General features: G+C 57.1%; 2 protein-coding genes across 3 annotated transcripts; both read left to right on the top strand.

Annotated features, from left to right (window-relative positions):
* The first annotated feature begins 122 nt into the window (after nt 1-122).
* On the top strand, nt 123-15,898 carry MAP3K11 (mitogen-activated protein kinase kinase kinase 11). 2 transcript variants are annotated; one of them, XM_032489835.1, is made up of 10 exons: nt 123-2,022; nt 6,408-6,588; nt 6,776-6,924; nt 7,033-7,208; nt 7,348-7,591; nt 8,094-8,207; nt 8,866-9,001; nt 9,085-9,176; nt 13,990-14,397; nt 15,043-15,898. In XM_032489835.1, the coding sequence occupies exons 1-10, from the start codon at nt 1,281-1,283 to the stop codon at nt 15,378-15,380; spliced, it is 2,580 nt and encodes an 859-aa protein (XP_032345726.1). In that variant the 5' UTR covers nt 123-1,280; the 3' UTR covers nt 15,381-15,898. The 2 variants fall into 2 exon arrangements, with proteins under 2 accessions (XP_032345726.1, XP_032345727.1); XM_032489836.1 differs by having other exon boundaries at nt 125-2,022; nt 15,067-15,898.
* A 197-nt stretch (nt 15,899-16,095) lies between these two features.
* On the top strand, nt 16,096-20,137 carry KCNK7 (potassium two pore domain channel subfamily K member 7). The gene is made up of 3 exons (XM_006179533.3): nt 16,096-17,679; nt 19,072-19,470; nt 19,711-20,137. The coding sequence occupies exons 1-3, from the start codon at nt 17,103-17,105 to the stop codon at nt 19,914-19,916; spliced, it is 1,182 nt and encodes a 393-aa protein (XP_006179595.3). The 5' UTR covers nt 16,096-17,102; the 3' UTR covers nt 19,917-20,137.
* The last annotated feature ends 11 nt before the right edge of the window (nt 20,138-20,148 follow it).

Here is a 20,148-nt window from a genome sequence, read left to right as displayed (position 1 = left end):
ACGGGAGCACGCCCTCTTTAGTGCGAGACCTCAAACGTCACGACCTGCCTCTACTTCCGGGTCAGAGCTCAGACAAATTGTGGAGAGCGACCCTCCAGAACAGGCAGGACTAGTCGAAATAGGATAGCGTCGTTCTTCTTAAAGTGACGGGCTGAAGGCAATTGTCAATCCAGCGGTTGCAAGGGCGATTTAGCTATTCTGAATCCAATCATTGGCCGAATTTCAAGACGACAATCTCAGGTTTCCGCCCCCTCATGGGGAAGAGGTATGAATAAGTGGATTGTTTCCCAGGTGAGGGGAAGAGGAGAACCTTAGACAATCCGTTCCAAGTGTTAGAGGTGCAGCCAATTCCGTCCTCCAGCAATCTTACCCACCCCCATCCCACTGGCTCTGCGAGGCTGAGCTTCTGACACGTTTCAGATATGAAGAGAATGAGGCACAGGGAGGATGGGTCACACAGCCCTGCAACTTCGGAGCCAAGACAAGTTTGTCCCTCCGGTTTACCCCTCTTCCAAGCCAGATTCTTTGCCCCAATTTGGCTGATGCAGTTGTAGACTGCGGTGATGGCCAGTCCTTAGCAGAAACCAACCTCGATCCCAAACCTGCTGTTATGGGGGTCGGGGCTACCTTTCCCCTCCTTTTGCCTCTCTTTGCCGGCCTACCCAGGAACTCCCTGGTTCAGTCGCCCCGCAGCCTCTGGGAGGGGAGCGGTGCTACCCGCCCGCGTCATCTGATGCTGTTTCCTGCAGGAGGGAGAACAGCGGAAAAAAGTGAAACTCCACCCTCCACCTCTGCCTCCCGCCCCCGGGGCCAAAGTACAAAGGGAGGAGGAAGAAGGGAGTGGGGTTGGAGCCATTGGGTCGAGAGAGCCGAGCCGGGAAGAGGCAGCTCCACCTAACACTCCAGCCACCCCCTGCGCAGAGACCCAACCGAAGTCTAGGCGCTGCCCCTTGCTGGTCCCACCTTACACTTGGTGGGTGGTGGAGCCAGGGTCCCAGGACTGCTCCGGACTGAGGGACGCCCGGGCCCCTCTGTGCTGGCCATGGTGAGACGCCGGAGGCCCCGGGGGCCCTCCCCCCGAGCCTGACCACACTGCCCTAGGTCGCCCTCCTCTGGAAGCCCGAGATGCGGGGGGCCGGGAGGCAACACTCCTGGCTCCCCAGAGGCGTGGGTCTGGGGCTAAGGGCCAGGGCCCGGATGCCCAGGTTCCGGGACTAGGGCCTCGGCAGTCAGGGGCACCTAGGGAAGGTCCCCACACCCCCCAGCACCAGCTCCCAGCCATGGAACCCTTGAAGAACCTCTTCCTCAAGAGCCCGCTGGGGTCATGGAACAGCGGTGGCAGCGGGGGCAGCGGGGGCAGCGGCGGTGGAGGTTGGCCAGAGGGGTCCCCGAAGGCAGCAGCTTATGCCAACCCTGTGTGGACAGCCCTGTTCGACTATGAGCCCAGTGGGCAGGACGAGCTGGCCCTGCGGAAGGGCGACCGTGTGGAGGTGCTGTCCCGGGATGCAGCTATCTCAGGCGATGAGGGCTGGTGGGCGGGCCAGGTGGGTGGCCAGGTGGGCATCTTTCCATCCAACTATGTGTCTCGGGGCGGTGGTCCACCCCCCTGTGAGATGGCCAGCTTCCAGGAGCTGCGGCTGGAGGAGGTAATTGGCATTGGTGGCTTTGGCAAGGTCTACCGAGGTAGCTGGCGAGGTGAGCTGGTGGCTGTGAAGGCAGCTCGCCAGGACCCCGATGAGGACATCAGTGTGACAGCTGAGAGCGTGCGACAGGAGGCCCGGCTTTTTGCCATGCTGGCACACCCCAACATCATTGCCCTCAAGGCCGTGTGCCTGGAGGAGCCCAACTTGTGCCTGGTGATGGAGTACGCTGCTGGTGGACCCCTCAGCCGTGCCCTGGCTGGGCGGCGTGTGCCCCCCCACGTGCTCGTCAACTGGGCTGTGCAAATTGCCCGTGGGATGCACTACCTGCACTGCGAGGCCCTGGTCCCTGTCATCCACCGAGACCTCAAGTCCAACAACAGTGAGTTTTGGGGAGCATGGGGTTGGAAGGTGGCATGGCCCAAGCATACACCTACTGCCAACTCTCGCCTGAGCCTACCTGGGAATTTAATAGAGGCAGGAGCTCCTGCCCTAAGCAAGTCCTAGTTGACCAGGGGTGCCCATGGGCTCACACTAGCCCCAAAGCAGGAGTATCAGGCACCCTACAGAGTTCTTCATGCTGTGACCCCAGAAGGAGTCCTTGACCCCAGCTTGTAGCTACCTACTTAAAAAATTGGAATCTCTCAGGTAGACCATAAGCAATCTGCCTAACCTTGGCCACCATTTCAAGAGTGCTAGATGCTGGCACTCATTGTCAGGGAACTCCCCTGAAGATCACACTTGATCTGTTGGTGCCTCCTCTCCCCTCCGCTTATGCTGGGCGGCTCCTCCAGAACAGAGATCTCAAAGGGGAAAGCCCCCTGTGATGGTCAAGGCTGGGGCCGGGGATGGACTTCTGGCCCCACCCCTCCCCCTGGCTGCATGATCTCTAGTTGGTTATTTCAACTCAACCTCAATCTCAGACTCAGTAAAAAGGGAGTGACTGGGAGGGTAAAGTGGCTTAACTGACTGGGCGTCCTTGATGCCTGGCGCTCAGTGGGTTCTCAGCCGTGGGTGTGGACATGTGAAGGCTGGATCACTAAGAGGGCTTCTAGAATCAGCACTTGGGGTGGGCGTGGCAGGGCTAAGGGAGACTCGAGCAGTGAGGCACTCCATCTCCAGCCATTTCAGGTCCCACACTACCCAGCATGGGTTCACGACAAGCAAGCGACAGGTTCAGAGGGCTTCCTGAAGCAGGCAAGCTTCACACCAGGCGAAAAGCAAAGAATGTTCAGAGAGACACCTAGTTGGATGTCCCAACAGGGCCTGAAAGAGCAAAGGCAAAGAGGCAGACCCAGCACAGTAGTGGGGACATGGGCTGGCCCTGCTGGGGCCCAAGGCGCAGGCTGTAGAGCAAAAGGAATTGCAGGAAGGGCCAGTGGGGTCACTGGAGAGGCATGTGTGGCTCTTGGAGGGGTGAGCATGGCTATTTCGAGCCTCCTGGCCTGGGTTGACCATGGATAAGGGACGTGGGGGAGCAGAACACCAGGCCCAGTGATATCCAAGTCCTTGCCAGGGCCAGAGGGGCCTGGGGAGGCCTGCCAGCCATACCACCTACTCCTCTCATCCATTGTAGGTCACAGTTGCCACCTCAGCCTTATTCCTGGGCCCTGGCCATCTAGGGACCCCCCACTCCCTGCCCCAGCCTGAGGGGGATTCCCCGAAGGCCTGGGGGGAGGGGACTCCCATCTTCTGTTTTTCCTCCAGTTTTCTTTCCAGAAAAAATGGAACAATAGCCCCGGCCCTTGCTCCCCACCCTCCCCACCGCTTCCTGCGTTTCCTGCTGCCCCTGAGCTGGCTTCCTGCCCCTGCTCCAGCCTCTGCTCTCTCTCCAGCCCAGCTGCCTGCAGGGGAGGAAAGAGCTGGGGGGGGGGGGGTTGTGGGAGAGGAAGGAGCCGGGATTGCACCCCCCACTCCCTCCCAGTTCCCTGCTTCCCTCCCAAAGTCTGGGTTGTGGTGAATGGCAGGCAGGGTGCCTTCAGCCTCCCTGAGCCTGGCCTCCCACCTCACAGACCCGAGTCCTAGGCCCGGGGTGCTGTCTGCGGGATTGAGGGGGGAGTCCCTGGGATGGGGGGAGTGTGAGCAGGAAACAATGGCGTGATTTTCCTGGACAATGGGGGCCTTGTGAGGAAGCCTGGCGGGGAGAGGAGGGGGAATTCTCCAGGCCCACGAGTCACAGGACTGACTAGCCAGCCCGGCCTGGGCCTGACCTCCCCCAAGTCTCCCCCAAAGGACCCCCCCAGTTGAAGACCTGGGCCAGGCCTCCCAGAAAGGAGAAGTAGGGACCATGGGAGGAAAGCGGAAGAGGTATGAGCTGCCTAGGCCACTCCCGAGCTCTCCAGAGGCAGCCCAGTGAGGGGGCTGGGGGCTAGGTCCCTTTCAGAGACCAGAGAGCCCTAAGGGGATGCTGGGAGGGGGATCTCTAGCCCCTTCTCCAGGCAACCCCGACCGCCCCATCACATCAGAACCAGAAGAGCAAATAGGGTTGGGACAAATTCCAGGCACTTGGAGGAAAGCAGGGGATGTGGAGGTGAGGAGGAGGCTTCACTGGTGTCAGGTCAAGCTGAGGGCTGAAAGTGGCAGAAAGGCCACCAGTACAAAGAAAGCCTGAGACTTTGAGTGGGTTGCTGCCCTTCTCTGGGCTTCAGATTACCTGACTGAAAAAGGGAGGCTGGCCTCTCAGCTTGAGATACTGGTGCAGAAAGCGCTTCACCAGTACCACAAGCGGCTAGAGACCCAGCCAGGAAGCAGCAGAGGTTGGTCTTCAAGAGGATGGTTGGGTCCTGGCACCAGCGGAGGCAGGAGTCCCTCCCCAACCGCAGCACACAGACCCCTTTGCCTGGTCCCTCTCCAGCCACCGGTCCCACCCAGCTGCAGTTCTTTGGAATGAACTTTCACAGGGTTTACTAAATGGTCTGGTTCTGAGTCTCCAGCAGCCAGGTCAGAGGCTGTCCTGAAGCTGGGAGTAAGTTGTGATAGAGGATGGAAAGGAGAGAGTCGACGTGAGAGACATTAGCCACAGAATCTTGAGGACAGCCAGCATTTAGTATACTCATGTTGGATGTGAGTCTGTGTAAGGCTTTAAAAAGCCAGATCTTGTTTAATACTCATGACAACCCTCTGAGGTGGGTTTTGTCGTCATCCTTGGCTTTACTGACTGTTCAGGACTCCCCCGTCTGGCTCAGAGGAGAGGATAGATTGCAGGACCATTCTTTGAATTTGGAGAAATTGCAGGAAGATTTGCTGGGCATGGTGGGAGGATGAAGGTGGTTGTTGAGGGCGTGTAGACATCAGGGAGGGCAGCTGCTGGGTAGCTGGATCGACTTCTGGCCTAGAGCTCCAAATGTGGGAGATGCCAGCAAGGAGGGGGCAGCTGGCACCTGGGAGAGGCCAAGACAGCCTGGGGACAGTGGCACGAGGTTGAGGGGAGGCTAGGCTCTGAGGAACACCAGCATTGAAAAGGCTAAGGGTGGGGAGGCCTGAACAGCACAAGCAGCCAGAGGCCCTGGGAGCCTAGGACTGCAGGGAGGGGTTGCGCAGGAGTGCCTGATGCCCCCATGAGGCCCTGAGAGTCTGGCCAGCAGCAGGATCAGGAGTTGTGGCTTTAGGCCTAGAAAAGCAAGTACCCTGGTTCTGCCACCTCCTCTGAGAAGTCTTCCCTGACTCACCAGGCTATGTTAGGTGCCAGTCTCCTCTGCCCCACCCCCACTACTCTGTGCTGCCCCCATTATGGTGCTGTCACCCTGGGCAGGATTCCTGAGAGGTGTGCCTTGAAATGACACATGTTCAAAAATGTAGTTGGCTTGGATGTCACTTCTCTACAATGCAGTTGGCTAGAACCAGAAAAGTAGAGAGGCTCCTTCAGACCCTTGAAGATTCTGTGACTTTGCCCTCTTTCTATTCCTCTAAAACTTCTCATTTGAGCCATGCTTGTCCTTGTGAGAGATCTGCAAGTTGCTGCTTCTCTTCTCTGTACAGGGTATGGTGGCCCATTTGGGACAAAGTCGTGTGCCCTTGCCAAGCCCATCCACTCCTACATTTGTCCCGAAGTCCTTTCTGGCCAAGAACCACCATCTTAGACCTCTCCCTTTCTCTTCTTGTGCAGCTGCATCAGTAGTGTCTTTCAGCCTTCCTCTCCCCTAGGAGTGGCTGTGCTGGCCACAGTGGGACATGGGCATCAGGGGCCTATAGTGCCTGCTGGGCTTCCTTCTCACCAAGGGATTCCCTCCTGCTACATACCCCGAGGGAAGTTCTGATTCACACTTCTGCCTCAGGAAAATGATAAGACACAAGTTTCTCTTGGAATCAAAGCCACAAATGCTGAGAGGCTGCCAGATTGCCCATTTCTATTCAATGCAGTACGAGGGGAAAGTTAGAGCACTGGCTTTGGAACCACACAGATCAGGTTGTGGTATCTGCTTTATTTGCATATGACCTTGCTTAAGTCATCCTTGCTCAGTTTCCTCTTCTGCAAAATGAGAACAATGATGTCTGCCTCATAGATGTGTGTGCGCGCGCACTAGCGCTGAGTGTAAAATACCTGGCTTCTAGTAGCCCCTTGGTAAGTTTTTCCCATTATTGTTATTATTGTCTGATTCTACCCAATCCCCAGCTCTGAGCCCTCCAGGGCAAGACCTAAGACAGTTCACCTTAGTGCCCCTGGTACCCAGCCAGGATGTCTGTCAGAAGATAGTTCGCTCCCAACTCCTCCCTTGACCCTACCACCTGAGCCTGGAGCACCACAGTCCTGTCTCTTCTCTTCCCCAGTTCTGCTGCTGCAGCCCATTGAAGGTGATGACATGGAGCACAAGACCCTGAAGATTACTGACTTCGGCCTAGCCCGCGAGTGGCACAAAACCACGCAAATGAGTGCTGCAGGCACCTATGCCTGGATGGCTCCCGAGGTTATCAAGGCCTCCACCTTCTCTAAGGGCAGCGATGTCTGGAGGTGCGGCCTGGGTAGAGGCTGCACAGATATGGGGCTGCAGAGGGCAGAGGCGGCTGTCAAAATCTAGGGCTGGGCAGGCAAGCAGAGCCTGGGGGAGGGCACAAATTACTTAGCTGTTGGTTGCTTTGGGGTGAAATGGCAATGAATAAGTAGAGGAGGGGACACAGACCCTTTGTCTCACCCACAGCTTTGGGGTGCTGCTGTGGGAATTGCTGACTGGGGAAGTGCCCTACCGGGGCATCGACTGCCTTGCTGTAGCCTATGGAGTGGCCGTTAACAAGCTCACACTGCCCATCCCATCCACCTGCCCAGAGCCCTTCGCACAGCTCATGGCCGGTAAGGGGCTAAGGCAAGAGGGTGAGGGGCAGAGTTCCTTGGCCCAGGACACATCCAGTCACAGATCCCCTACTTATTCTGCTCCCCCTCTCCACTCCGTATCCCCAGACTGCTGGGCGCAGGACCCCCACCGCAGGCCCGACTTCGCCTCCATTCTTCAGCAGTTGGAGGCGCTAGAGGCGCAAGTTCTGCGGGAAATGCCGCGGGACTCCTTCCATTCCATGCAGGAAGGCTGGAAGCGCGAGATCCAAGGCCTCTTCGACGAGCTGCGGGCCAAGGAAAAGGTGGGAGGAATCGGGGTCGCAGGGTTGGAAAGAGACGCCGGGAAGGAATTTCTCCCTGGTTTCTAGGGGGCAGAGGTTCGGGGTGAGCGACAGGGGCCGTACCAGGCTGACCCTACTGCCTTCTCTCTTCCGGGCACAGGAACTACTGAGCCGCGAGGAGGAGCTGACCCGCGCGGCGCGTGAGCAGCGGTCACAGGCGGAGCAGCTGCGGCGGCGCGAGCACCTGCTGGCTCAGTGGGAGCTGGAGGTGTTCGAGCGCGAGTTGACTCTGCTGTTGCAGCAGGTTGACCGCGAGCGGCCGCACGTTCGCCGCCGCCGCGGCACCTTCAAACGCAGCAAACTCCGCGCGCGCGACGGGGGCGAGCGTATCAGCATGCCGCTGGGTAAGAGGCGGGCCCCCAGCACGCCGTCCCGCCATTGGCTTAGTGGGCGGAGGGGTGGGGTCAGGCGTGCGTGTGTGTGTTGGCCACACGGCGATTGGTCTAGAGTGTTGATGGGTGTGAGCTGAGGCTGGAAGGGGCGGGACCAGGAGTATATTTTTTGCCGGTGGGTGGGTTCTGGCTGGAATATTTGCATATCGGCCTGGGAGTGGCTGCGGCCGGTAAGGGGCGGGGCTCGTGAAAGTTCTGGGAAGGCCGAGGGGGCGGGGTGGGCCGCTTCCCGGGAATCTCCGACTTGGCAGCTCTTCTCCGAGTGGAAGTCTGCTTTCCTCACCGAGAGTCGGGTCCGGAAGGCAGTGAGGCCGGCCCCAGTCACCCAACTACCTTGCCAGCCCGGTCCCTCCTCTGCCTGTGTGGCCTGGGAGCCAGCCGAGGGCCCCTGCGTGTTGGGATCCTGTCTTTCCTTCACCACAAATCTGCACCCTACTTCCCCTCCTAACCCCAGACTTCAAACACCGCATCACCGTGCAGGCCTCGCCCGGCCTGGACAGGAGGAGAAACGTCTTCGAGGTCGGGGCTGGGGACTCGCCCACCTTCCCCCGGTTCCGGGCCATCCAGTGTAAGACACTTTGCCTTTCCTTGCCTATGCCCTTCCCCCAGCACTTATCCTTTTTTTCCAACCTTATCTTTGGAGGGGGCTACTATTCTCTGTCTCCTCCTCTTCCTCCCCACTCCTGGGATTCCCTCTCTGTCCATCTAAACTGGTACCTCTGAATTCCCCAAGCAGCATTCATTTTATAATTTTTTTCAATCTAACAGTTGTATGACACTATGTATCACTCATTTTCCTAAATGCTTTGCTAATATTAACTTAATTCCGCCCCATAATCCTGTGAGGTAGATATCCTTGTTATTATCTAAGTTTTACTGATGAGAAAAGTGAAAAAAGTAACTGCCTAACACTGCACAACTGGTAAGTGGCAGAGTCAGAATTCAAGCCCAGGCAGTTTGCTGCAGTACTAAGTAGCAAATGCCAGCAGAAGGACTAGGTGAGATGCCCCACCCACTGCCAGTCACAGGACCCACACCCTCCTACCCTTCCCCAGTTCTGTTCAGATTCTCTGTGGCCCAAAGATCACTCTGGGAATGGTATGGGGCCTGGTCTGACCCCCTCCATTGTCTAAGAAGTTGCCCCTGGAGTCTGACTCTCATGATGGGAGGACAAAAGTCAGGGTTTTTGACCTCAGCTCAGACTCCATCGGTTCTCCCTGCCACAGTGGAGCCTGCAGAACCAGGCCAGGCATGGGGCCGACAGTCCCCACGACGTCTGGAGGACTCTAGCAATGGAGAGCGGCGAGCATGCTGGGCCTGGGGTCCCAGTTCCCCGAAGCCTGGGGAAGCCCAGAATGGGAGGTGAGTGCCACCCACCCAGATCGTCTGCCTCCCAACTGTCCTCAGATTCACGAAGCACAACTCCCCTCCCATCTCTTTACCAGGAGAAGGTCCCGCATGGATGAAGCCACGTGGTACCTGGATTCAGATGACTCATCCCCCTTAGGATCTCCTTCCACACCCCCAATGCTCAATGGTGAGTGGCCTTGTCTCCCGCCCACCAGACAGTTGATGCACTCCTGTGGGTACTATGGGGAAGCTACCAGAAGCCAGCAGGCAAGGCAGGCTATTTCTATAAGCCTACAACTGAGCTGGATACAGCCGAAGCCTCAGGGGGCCCAGAGTCTGGTCTCCTTGTTCAGGGCTGGCCAGCAGGAGAGCTCTTTCCTGGCCCTGTGGCAGCTGTCGTGCCCTCCGCAAGCTCTGGGGAGGAAAGGAAGATGAGAATCAGTACCCCCCATTTGGGATCCAAGGAGGCTGGGCCCAGAGAGGGGAAGGAAACTGCCTGTGTAGGGTGGAGCCAGACAAGTGTCTGCCACACTGTGCTTCTGAGTCCCTTCTGGAGACCCTGGAGATGGAGAAGAGGATAAGAAAGCTGAACAGGTAGGGGATCCAGGGCCCACTCTCACTGCACCTGGGGCAGTTCTGGGCTTTTCTGTTCTCCGTGATGGTAACAGCACTTACTGTGTGCCAGGCATGCCATCCAAGCAACAACCCTGTAAGAGATTATTATCCCTATTTGAGAGATGGGAAAACTGAGGCTCTGAGAGGCAAAGTAATCTACCTAAAGCCCCCAGCTAAGGATTTGAACCCTGAGAGACTTTGACTCCCAGGCTGATAGTGAGCTTCTCCAGAAGCTTTCACCTGAAGAAAGGGCTTCTCACACACAAACTACTTGGGAAGCAACGGGGTCGGCAGAAAGTGGGGCTCCCGTGTCAGAGGGAGCATGGCTCAGCTCAGCACTGCCCAGCACTGGCAGGGGCTAGAAAGTTGCAGCCTCCCTTGCTTGTGGGTTCCTTTAGAGCCCCCAGCTACACCTGCTTCTCACAGCTGGAATGTAGGACCTGGCTCAGCTGTTAGCAAACCAGAGTCCTATTCAGCAAACAAGTTAGACTCACTTGTCTCACCCCACCCAGCACATCACCTCCACCATTACCTGTGCTGCATTTCATAGTAATAACAACAGCAACCATTTATTGGGTCTCTCCTATCTGCCATTTTATAGAGGAGGAAACCGAGGCACAGAGAGGTTGAGTGGTTTGAGTAGGGCACACAACAGAACAGGGATTTGAACCCAGGTCTGACTCTAGAGGCAGGGCCCTGGACCCCCATCTGCCACACCATTTCCTCTCCAGCAGTTGCATTGCCCCAAGCTGGCTATGCTTCAGAGACTGAACTAAGAGTTGGAAGGCCAGGGGGGCTGCTTAGATTCACCTGCCAGAAGGGTTCGTGGAGAACTTGAGGTCCTGTCAACCTGGGTATGTAGATTGAAGCATTCCCTGACCATGTTCTGCAGGTCCCTTTGCCCTCCCTGAGCTCCCAGGGGCAGGGAACAAGCGCCTGGACCCCATCCTTCTCCAGCTTGCCCCCTTACCTGTCCCAGCCCAGCTGCTGGCTGAGCACTGTTTCCCTCTTGCAAGCCCACACTCCATCACCACCTTGTGCCCACTAGAGTGCATGACCTTGACCTCCCAACCACCCACAGAATCAGAAGCCTTGCTAATAATCAAAGAAGACCCTGTGAGATTATCCCAGGCATTAGCCCCAACCTTGTGGAGCCCCATCTCCCACCCCCTGTCCCAGCCTAAATGTTCTGGCCCCTGGAGAACTGGTTGCAGTGAGTTGCATATTGGTGAGTGCAGTCGGCCTGCAGTGACAGCAACTGCTGCATGAAGTCACTGCCCTGACTTGCCCTGGAGTCACTAAATACCAGGTGGCTGTATCCTCTTCATTAGGGCCCACAGAAGCGATTTCACCTTCACTTCTGGGTCAAGAATGGTTATGCTGCTTTCTCCTTAACAACAGAGTTGCCAACTCCTACTGCCAGGAAGCTTAGAGGCAAATTAAAATCCTTGCTGAGTTACCTTGGACAAGTCACATACTTCTAGGAACCTTAGTTTCCCAGGGTATTAACCTCAGGAACTTCTTTCCATTCTTAGTTTGTGTGCTGATCTCTATCTTTACTTAACTTTGTCCCATTTTTCTTCCTTGTTTTCAACATGTTTTTCCACTATTCTGTTGAACCTTAGTTTCTTCACCAGTAAAATGGGGAAAGGGCGATCACCGTATGTGGTTGTTGCAAGGATTGTAAGAATTGATTCTTCCATCAAATATGTATTGACCGTTTTGTGAGCCAGGCATCACAGCGTCTTACAGATCAACACTGCCCTGACCTCAGGGAGGGCCTAGTCTGGTGGAGGAGGCAGATTCATAAATAAACAAGTACAGCAGAGTAGTAAGCGCTGGGATGAGGTCTGGACAAGGCATAACACGAACAAGAACTGCCCAGGTTACAGGGGATTCTGGCAAAGCTTCTGAAAAAGGAAAAAGCTCTTGTTTTCCTCTACATTCTACTCACTTTACATCTGACACCAAATATGTGAGGGTTTTCCCCACACCAGTCAATTCTGGGTCACCAGCTGATGTCCTAAAATTCAATCCAATTCTGACCCTGTCTACCTGAAATTAGTGTCAGACCCCACAGGTTAAGGGTTCAGGCCCACAGGACTGCTCCTCCCACTTCAGACCCCTGTTGGAAGTCCAGGTTGTCACCTGCGCTCCTCACCAACCAGCTGTAAATCGGAGGTTCCCATGACCTCCTCCTCAGGTTTGATAGTTTGCTAGAACAGCACACAGAATGCAGGAGCCCGTTTACTTACTAGATTACTGGTTTATTATAAACAGTACAGATCAAGAACAACCAGGTGGAAGAGATAGGTAGCCAAGGTATGTGGGAGGGACAGGGCTTCCATACCCCCTCCAGGCATGACACATTCCCAGCACCTCTACAGGTTCACCAACCCAAAAGTTCTCTGAACCCTTTGACTGGGGGCTTTATGGAGGCTTCATTACATGGACTTGATTAATTGATTATATCCCTGGCCATTGGTGATAGGACTCAATCTCCAGCGCCCCCCCCCCAATGTAGGTATAGGCTGAAAATTCTAACCCTCTAATCACATAGTTCATTCTCCTGACAACCAGACCCCATCCTTAGTAGCTTTCCGAAAGTGACCTCATTAATATGAACTCAGATGTGGTTAAAAAAGGCTTATTATGAACAGCAAAAGTCACTCCTTTCACTTTTATCTGTCTATCACTTAGGAAATTCCAAAGGTTTGGGGAGTTCTGTGCTCGGAATGAGATGAAGACCGAATACATATATATATATATACACACACACACACACCGAATACATACATATATATATATATATATATACACACACTTTTTTTTTTTTAACAAACTACAACATCACAGCTTCACAGGGGACGTGGCATCTCAGCTGGGTCCTGAATGGTAAATAAGGGATCACTGAGAGCCAAGGTGGGAGAGGCGTGCTGGGTGTGCTAGGCGTGCTGGGCAGAGGGACTAGGGTTTATGCACCTAAGGAAGAGGAAACCTGGTTGGAACTCAGACGAGGGGGAATTGAGAGCCAGGGAGTCACAGGCCTGAAGCAGCAGGTGAGGGCCAGGCCTGCCTCCTCCCCTGGGTCTGCGAAGCCCAGTGCAGCCCCAGACATGGGCCAGCAGATGTGTGTTGAATGAATGAGTGAAGCAGGAAAGGCAGGCAGGAACCAGTTCATGAAGGGCCTGGAAATTGATGGGGGGGGGCCAGTGGGGAGAGTTTAAGCAGAGACTTGTGGTTAGCAGATTTGCATTTTAGAAGGTAGTGCGGGGAGGTGGGGCAGGGCGGAGGGTTGTGGATGAGAACAGGGACCCCTAGGAAAGTCCTGGTTCACAGCAGAAGCTCACATTTCCCAGCTTTGCATTTCTTCCTCTGGACACCCAGCCCAATGCCCCACTCCAGGTAGGCCCAAGGAAGATACGGAGGCTTTGAAAGCCCAGACAAGGAACCTGGACATTCTTCTAGTGGTGGCTGAGAGCCATGGCAGATTCTAGAGCTAAGGATAACCTGATAATATTGGAGTTTATGGGAGACCATCACAGACTGCTCTACCTCCTCAATGATGGGATCCCCAAACCCACCCCAGGTGGTCTAGAATGGAGTCAGACCAGCCCTAGGCCCACAGGTTAGGACAGAGATGTCCTGAAATCCAGGGCAGAGTCTGGTTGGGAAGTGGTGGAGACCAAAGGCTCTATCTCCCCTACCTGGAGCCATCTCCACCCCTTATTGGCTGTGTAGATTTAGCTAAGCCCTTAACCTCTCTGAGCTTGGAACCCCTGGGGCATGAGGGTCAGACCATAATGCCCCCTAAATCCTTCAGCTCAGGCCTGACACAAACAACTGACCTACCCAAGCCTCAGTTTCATCATTTCTGAAATGAGGACAGTGATGCTTGCCTCTCAGGGCTGTTGTGTACATTGGAATTGACCTGGAGGAGAGGCAGGTGAGCAGAAGGACCAGGGCTGCCCAACTAGGAAGGAGGTAGACACAGGGCACAGGTCCCAGCCCTGACCCTGGGCCCCTGCGGATATCCCTGGCTGGCCACTGAGGCCACTCACTGAAGCCAGCTGTGATCAGGCCTCAGCTTGCTTCCTGGTGGACCCCCCCCCCCTTCCCTCCAGTACCCTCTCCGTCTCCCGGCTCCAGGGCGCCTGGCTGCAAACCAGGCTTTGCTCCTACTAGTTCCTCAGACTGCACTCCCCTCTCCCCACCCACCACTTCTGAAAGGTCAGAATTGGGGAGTGGGGTGGGAGGCTGGGAGGAGTTAGGCTGTGGAAGCAGTGGAGTCAGGGAAGACGCTGGTGGGGAGCTGAAGGCAGTCCTTATTCCAAGCCACCGAGGGGTCCGCCCGAACTCGGCCTAACTTGTGTACCTGTCACCAGGTAACCCCCCGCGGCCGAGCCCAGAGCCCGAGGAGCCTCGGCGGCCTGGCCCGGCAGAGCGCGGCAGCGGCTCCGGAACGCCCAAGCTGATCCAGCGCGCACTGCTGCGTGGCACCGCTCTGCTCGCCTCGTTGGGCCTGGGCCGCGACCTGCAGCCCCCTGGGAGCTCGGGCCGCGAGCGCGGGGAGCCCCTGCCAACGCCCCGCACGCCGCTGCCCACGCCGTCCCTCTCAGAGCCGCCCCCTTCTCCGCTCATCCGCTTCTCCCCCAAGATGCCCGACGCCCCGGCCTCCCCGCTGAGCCCCGACACCCCCGACCGGCCCACTCCAGCACCCCTGCTGCTGGAGCTGGGTGTCCCCTCCGGCCAGCCGTCAGCCAAGAGCCCGCGGCGCGAAGAGGAGAGGCGCGGTGAGTGGCCCACTGCGTGGTGACACGGAGAGGAGGGGCTGGTGGGGACCTGTAAGGCAGTAAGGCTGGGGCCACAGCTGCGGCTGGACCCCAAACCACACCCTCAGGACGCTGAGGATGCGTGTTGGGAACTCAGTTCTCAGTTCAGGCATCTAGTGGTCGGGGTGGGGTGGGGGCTGGGAGGGCCAGGCCAGCTGTGAAATAATCGTAGTAATGATGATGATGACAGTGATGATAGCAAACTCTGATTGCTTATTTGTGCCAGGCCCTGTTTCTAGTGCTTCACGGAGATGGCCTCATTTAATTATCATCACAACCCTGTGAGCTAGGTGCTCTGCTACTCTGGTTATACCCATTTTTTTAGATGAAATGTAAGGCACAGAGAGCTCAAGGGCCTTGAGGCTCCCACTCAAGTGGCAGAGCTGGGATCCAGGCCCAGGCCCATCGGCTCCAGAGGCCTGCTTACTGTGAACTGCTACCCAATAAACAGAAGCACCATGGAGCACAAAGAGCTGTGGAAATTGTGAGCCAAGTAGCTCATTGTGCAGATGAGGAAACTGAAGCCCAGAGCAGGGCAGGGCCTCTGGGGGACACCCAGGAGATGGTGACAGCCTGACCCTGGGTCCCCTCCCCCACCCTTCACAGGAAACACTATCTCACCCCCACCAGGGATATCGCGCTCCGCTCCTGGCACCCCGGGAACCCCACGCTCACCACCTCTGGGCCTCATCAGCCGACCTCGGCCCTCACCCCTTCGCAGCCGAATTGACCCCTGGAGCTTCGTGTCAGCTGGGCCACGGCCTTCACCCCTGCCCTCACCACAGCCTGCACCCCGCCGGGCACCCTGGACCTTATTCCCAGACTCAGACCCCTTCTGGGACTCTCCACCTGCCAACCCCTTCCCCGGGGGCCCTCAGGACTGCAGGGCGCAGACCAAAGACGTGGGTGCCCAGGCCCCATGGGCTCCAGAGGCAGGGCCCTGAGTGGGTCAGGCTGCTCCCCACGCTCCAGCTGCTCTTGAGGAGCCACTGCTACACTGGAATCAAAGCCGGACAAGCCTCTCTAGCTGTCTTGGTTTCGCCCAGGGACCCCGCCCCCTTTGGGGGTCAGGAACACTACACTGCACAGGAAGCCTTCACACTGGATGGGGGGCCTGCCCCACACACACCTGCAATGTGTGGGTCCCCCGACTTACCCGCCCCATTGGGGCCTGACACTGTACCCAGCTGGTTAGGAGGACCAGAGCCTGTCTCAGGGAATTGCCCCGAGGGGTGGTGCAGGGAGGAGGGGAGGTGCCGGGGAGAGGGGCCGGCCTTAGCTGTCACCAGCACTTTTGACCAAGTCCTACCCCTGCCCCAGGGCTTAGTGTCTGGACCCCCCTGCCCTGGGGGTCATCTGGGGCCGGGGCTCTCTGGGTGCCTTCCTGCTGCCCCGGCCAGGGTTGGGGCCTTGGCCTTGGGATCCAATGAAGCCAAATAAACTCCCCAAGCTGTCTCCCCAAGCATAGCCTGTCACCTTTTGAAGAGGTAACTGGGGGATCCAGATTGTCACATGTCCCTGGTGACCTCATACCCCCAGCACAATGGGAGTTGGCCTGGGCCTAGGCTGGGATGCTTTGCGCCGCACTCCTCTCCTGGGACCAAGTCCACTTGAGCATCAGGCATTCAAGGCCCTTCTCAGCCCCACTGGCACCCACGTGCTCAGACCTCTCTCACCTTCTCCCACCCTTGCCAGACTCTTCCCACCATTTCAAGCAACTGTACTTGCCCTTATTCTTCCTGTTGCTGGTGGTCCCTGCTTATCCTCAGGGCCCAGCTGCAACATCACCTCCCCTGGGACACCTTCCCAGTGCCACTTCTGCCCCCAACAGCTCACTGAACTCAGGACCCCACAGCCCTCTGGGCGGCATCTAGAGGGTGTGTCCTGGGTTTGTTTCTATCCCATGGTCTGGACACAGGAGTCACCCACCCTGACATCTGGCTCCACTCACGCGTCTCTTACTGCCACGGGGTTCTGCAGACTACCCCTCCCACACCATGCCCTAGGGCAGAGGCCCTGGGACTCAGCCCCTCCATGGTTTTATGGGAGTCATGGTCCAGTCTCCCTCTCCTCCTCCCCTGCACACTCCAATGGCAGCCAGACCTTCTGTGTCTCCAGTGTTCAGCAGGGTGGGGACTCGGGAGGGCCGGGCACCAAAGGTTCTCAGGGAGGACTCAGAATGGAGGGAGCATCATCTGTGCAGGGCACTCAGGGCGTCCTCCACTCCCTACCTTACCACCCAGCCCCCACCTGGCCCATCCCAAGTCCCACCATTCCTCTCCCACTCTGCTGTCCAGGCTGCCACCCTTCCATTACAGATGCCTGCAGTAGACCCTTCCCCACAACCGGTCACCTGAGCCACACTTGTCCTCAAGGCCCTATATCCTAACCCACTTTACCTCCTGTTTCTCTCGCCACTCAGGGTCTTTCCCACCTGGACTGGCCTCTTCTCCCCAGCTGGAATGTCACCCTGCATCTGCTCTCTTTCCTGGTGTCCTCAGGATCTAGGCACCTGCTGAGTGGGCGAATGGGTCTGTGTGACTGAGTGAGGTCGTCCTTGAATGAACCACTACAGTGTGATTGGAGCCTAAGTTACTTCTCTGGGCCTTGCCTTCCTCCAGCCTGCCTCTGCTGACCACCCAGCTTTGAGAAGTTGGGCAAAACAAATGTCTTGCCCCCAGAAACTGGAAGGAGTGAGTCAGCTCATCTCCAAGCGTGAACTGCCTCCCTGCCCTTCCAGTCCCACTCACCCCAGCTCGTGTCGCAGGCTTCCCTCCCTCCCCAGCCACCCACACCTCCTCCCAGCCCCAGGCATCTCCTCCCTAGGCACCTCCTCCCTGCCCCACCCTGCCTGGCCCCTCCCAGGTGCCTGTGGTGGAGCAGTCGGCACCTGTGACAGACAGATGCTGAGAGGGCGGCATACCATGGGGGCTCTAAGGCCCTGGGCCCGATATGGGCTACTGGTTGTGGCCCACCTGCTTGCTCTGGGGCTTGGGGCTGCAGTGTTCCAGGCCCTGGAGGGACCTCCAGCACTCCAGCTCCAGGCCAAACTCAGGGCCGAGCTGGCCAGTTTCCAGGCGGAGTATGGGGCCTGCCTGCCCATGGGGGCACTGGACGAGCTGCTGGACACCGCCCTGGCAGCCCAGGCCTACAGGGTTTCCAGCCTGGGCAATGGCTCCGAGGCCAGGAACTGGGATCTGCCCTCGGCCCTGCTCTTCACTGCTAGCATCCTCACTACCACGGGTAAGGCCGCCATGCGGCCGGGCAGGAAGGGACTCTTGAGGCCATTGCTACCTGGGGTCCCTGGGGTTGCAGCCCTTCCCCTAGCCCCATAGTGCTAGACAGAACCTTATTAGGCTTGATATCATGGCTGGGGCTCCCCACACCAACACACCCCAACTGGTGCCTCAACTTAAGCTGCCAGGAAGGGTGGGGCTGAGAGGCTACCCTTTGAGTCCCAGGAGAGGTACCCAGGCCCCATGGGCCTGTGACAAGACTGAGAACACGTATTGTGGGATTGATTCTTGGACAGAGAGAAATGGAGTGAACCCAGGGAGTACAGATTAGGACCACCAACTTGGGAGGAGTGTGTGGGAAGGCTTCTGGGGAAAGGCATGATGAGATCTTAGCCAAGGCAGGGGGGAACAGGGATGAGACATGAAGGGATTCCTGGCAGAGGAAACAGCATGTGTGAAGGCCCAGAGAAATAAAGCAATGGGACCCACAGCCCCGGGGTTTTCTGTCCTGCAAAGTGTCTAAACATTTTAAAAATTAAAGTCCATTTTCCATCTTTTGGAAAAACTGGGAAACTTATTTGCACTGAGCCAGAATCCCTGCAAGCCAACATACCGGTTAGAGTCAAACAGGGCTTGCCCATTTGGAGCCGAGTACATGCTCTCCAGCCCACCCCGGTCCCCACCACTCCCTTTTGTCTCACATCTTGCCCCTCTAGGCATTTGAGTTTACAACTCTAGCCTAGCCAGTCCTGTTCCCCAGCATGCCGGTCCCTGCCACCTGTGAGACTCAGCCTCCCCCAATGGCTTGTGGGAGTTGTAGTCCAGGCTCCTCTTCCTGCCTTTGCATATGCTTTTCCAGGCTCGAATGCCCTCTCTCAAGCACACTGCCTCTTTGGCAGTCTTTCATGCTGGTGTCTTGACTGATTTTCCTGCCTGCCTCCCCACCGGAGCCTGGGCGGACTTAGATTCCAGCACAAGATCTGGCACACAGGATGAACCGATACACTTTCGGGAATGAAAGAGTGGGTAACATCTCATCTGGTGGATTTGGAAGTATCAGTCGAGGGCAGAGCTGAGGAATCTCTCAGAAAGCCAGGCTGTCTCAGGGGCAGGACAGCAGCTCTCAGAATTGTCCCAGTACAAAAGGCCTGGGGGGACTGTCACTTTTAATCTTTTCGTTTTCCAGGAAAATAAAAGAGTGGCCCAGAGAGGTTAAGGGACTTGCCCAAGATCCCTAGAGAAGGAAGAGCAGAGCCAGAGACCATGGGCCTCAGCAGTTCCGGCAATCTCAGCCACCAGAGGGCAGCCTTCTGCCAGAGCTAGGCTGTGGGAAGTGGGCACCTGGCAGGGCAGGCATCCCACTCAAGGACTCAGTGCTCACCAACTCTCTCCTCTCCAGGTTATGGCCACATGGCCTCACTATCAGCAGGTGGAAAAGCCTTCTGCATGGTCTACGCGGCCCTGGGGCTGCCAGCCTCCCTAGCACTTGTGGCTGCACTGCGCCACTACCTGCTGCCTCTGCTCAGCCGCCCTAGTGCCTGGGTAGCCACCCGCTGGCAGCTGACGCCGAGCAGGGCTGCGTTGCTGCAGGCCACTGGACTGGGCCTGCTAGTGGCTGGTACCTTTGTGCTGCTGCCAGCACTGGTGCTGTGGGGTCTACGGGGTAACTGCAACCTGCTGGAGGCCATCTACTTCTGCTTCGGCTCGCTCAGCACCATCGGCCTAGGGGAACTGCTTCCTGGTCATGGCCATGGCCTGCATCCAGTGCTTTACCATCTTGGCCAGTTCGCACTTCTGGGTGAGTCCAGCTGCCAAGGAGAGTGTGGGGGAGGAGAGGCAGGAAGAGGAGTCTGGACTACAACTCCCACAAGCCACTGGGGAGGCTGAGTCTCACAGGTGGAAGGACCCTGCCCTAGGGCATGGTGTGGGAGCTGCAGTCCTCACGTTAAGAAAACTGAGGGTGGGTAGAGTGCTGGGAGATTGGTGGGTTGCATTACCAGAGCCCTGAGAGCTGCCCTAGTAACCACTCCCCCGCCAGGTTACTTGCTCCTGGGGCTCCTGGCCATGCTGCTGGCCGTGAAGACATTTTCGGAGCTGCCCCAGGTCCACGCCATGGTGAAGTTCTTCGGATCCAGTGGCCCTTTGAACGCTGAGGACCAAGATGGCATCTTAGGCCAGGATGAACTGGCTCTGAGCACCCTGCCACCTTCAGCCGCAGCCCCAGAACAGGCCCTAGCTTGCTGACAGGTGTCAGATGATATAGCTCCTTTCAGGTGGAGCAGCCTGAGGAGGAAGCCATGGGGGAGGGGCTGGGGAAGCCTCTGGAGGTGGGAGGGGAGAGGGTGGATGTGAGGACCTCAGAGAATAATGTATTAATAAAAAATAAAATTGGCAACACTGCAGACTGTTTTCAGCTCTTCTTTGGAAATGAGACCTCCCTACAGCGATCAACAACCCAAACCACATCATCCTCTGA

The sequence above is a fragment of the Camelus ferus genome, chromosome 10 (genome assembly GCF_009834535.1).
Source record: "Camelus ferus isolate YT-003-E chromosome 10, BCGSAC_Cfer_1.0, whole genome shotgun sequence".
Lineage (NCBI taxonomy): Eukaryota > Metazoa > Chordata > Mammalia > Artiodactyla > Camelidae > Camelus > Camelus ferus.
This window is presented reverse-complemented; position numbering and strand designations above follow the sequence as displayed.

What these genes read in the sequence shown, in the direction of transcription:
- MAP3K11 (XM_032489835.1), top strand. Translation starts at nt 1,281, where the DNA reads ATGGAACCCTTGAAGAACCTCTTCCTCAAGAGCCCGCTGGGGTCATGG. An exon ending in CTTCGCACAGCTCATGGCCG is followed by an intron (nt 6,925 to 7,032) that starts GTAAGGGGCTAA and finishes CCGTATCCCCAG; the next exon opens with ACTGCTGGGCGCAGGACCCC. An exon ending in CACACCCCCAATGCTCAATG is followed by an intron (nt 9,177 to 13,989) that starts GTGAGTGGCCTT and finishes ACCTGTCACCAG; the next exon opens with GTAACCCCCCGCGGCCGAGC.
- KCNK7 (XM_006179533.3), top strand. Translation starts at nt 17,103, where the DNA reads ATGTCTTGCCCCCAGAAACTGGAAGGAGTGAGTCAGCTCATCTCCAAG. An exon ending in TAGCATCCTCACTACCACGG is followed by an intron (nt 17,680 to 19,071) that starts GTAAGGCCGCCA and finishes TCTCCTCTCCAG; the next exon opens with GTTATGGCCACATGGCCTCA. An exon ending in TGGCCAGTTCGCACTTCTGG is followed by an intron (nt 19,471 to 19,710) that starts GTGAGTCCAGCT and finishes CTCCCCCGCCAG; the next exon opens with GTTACTTGCTCCTGGGGCTC.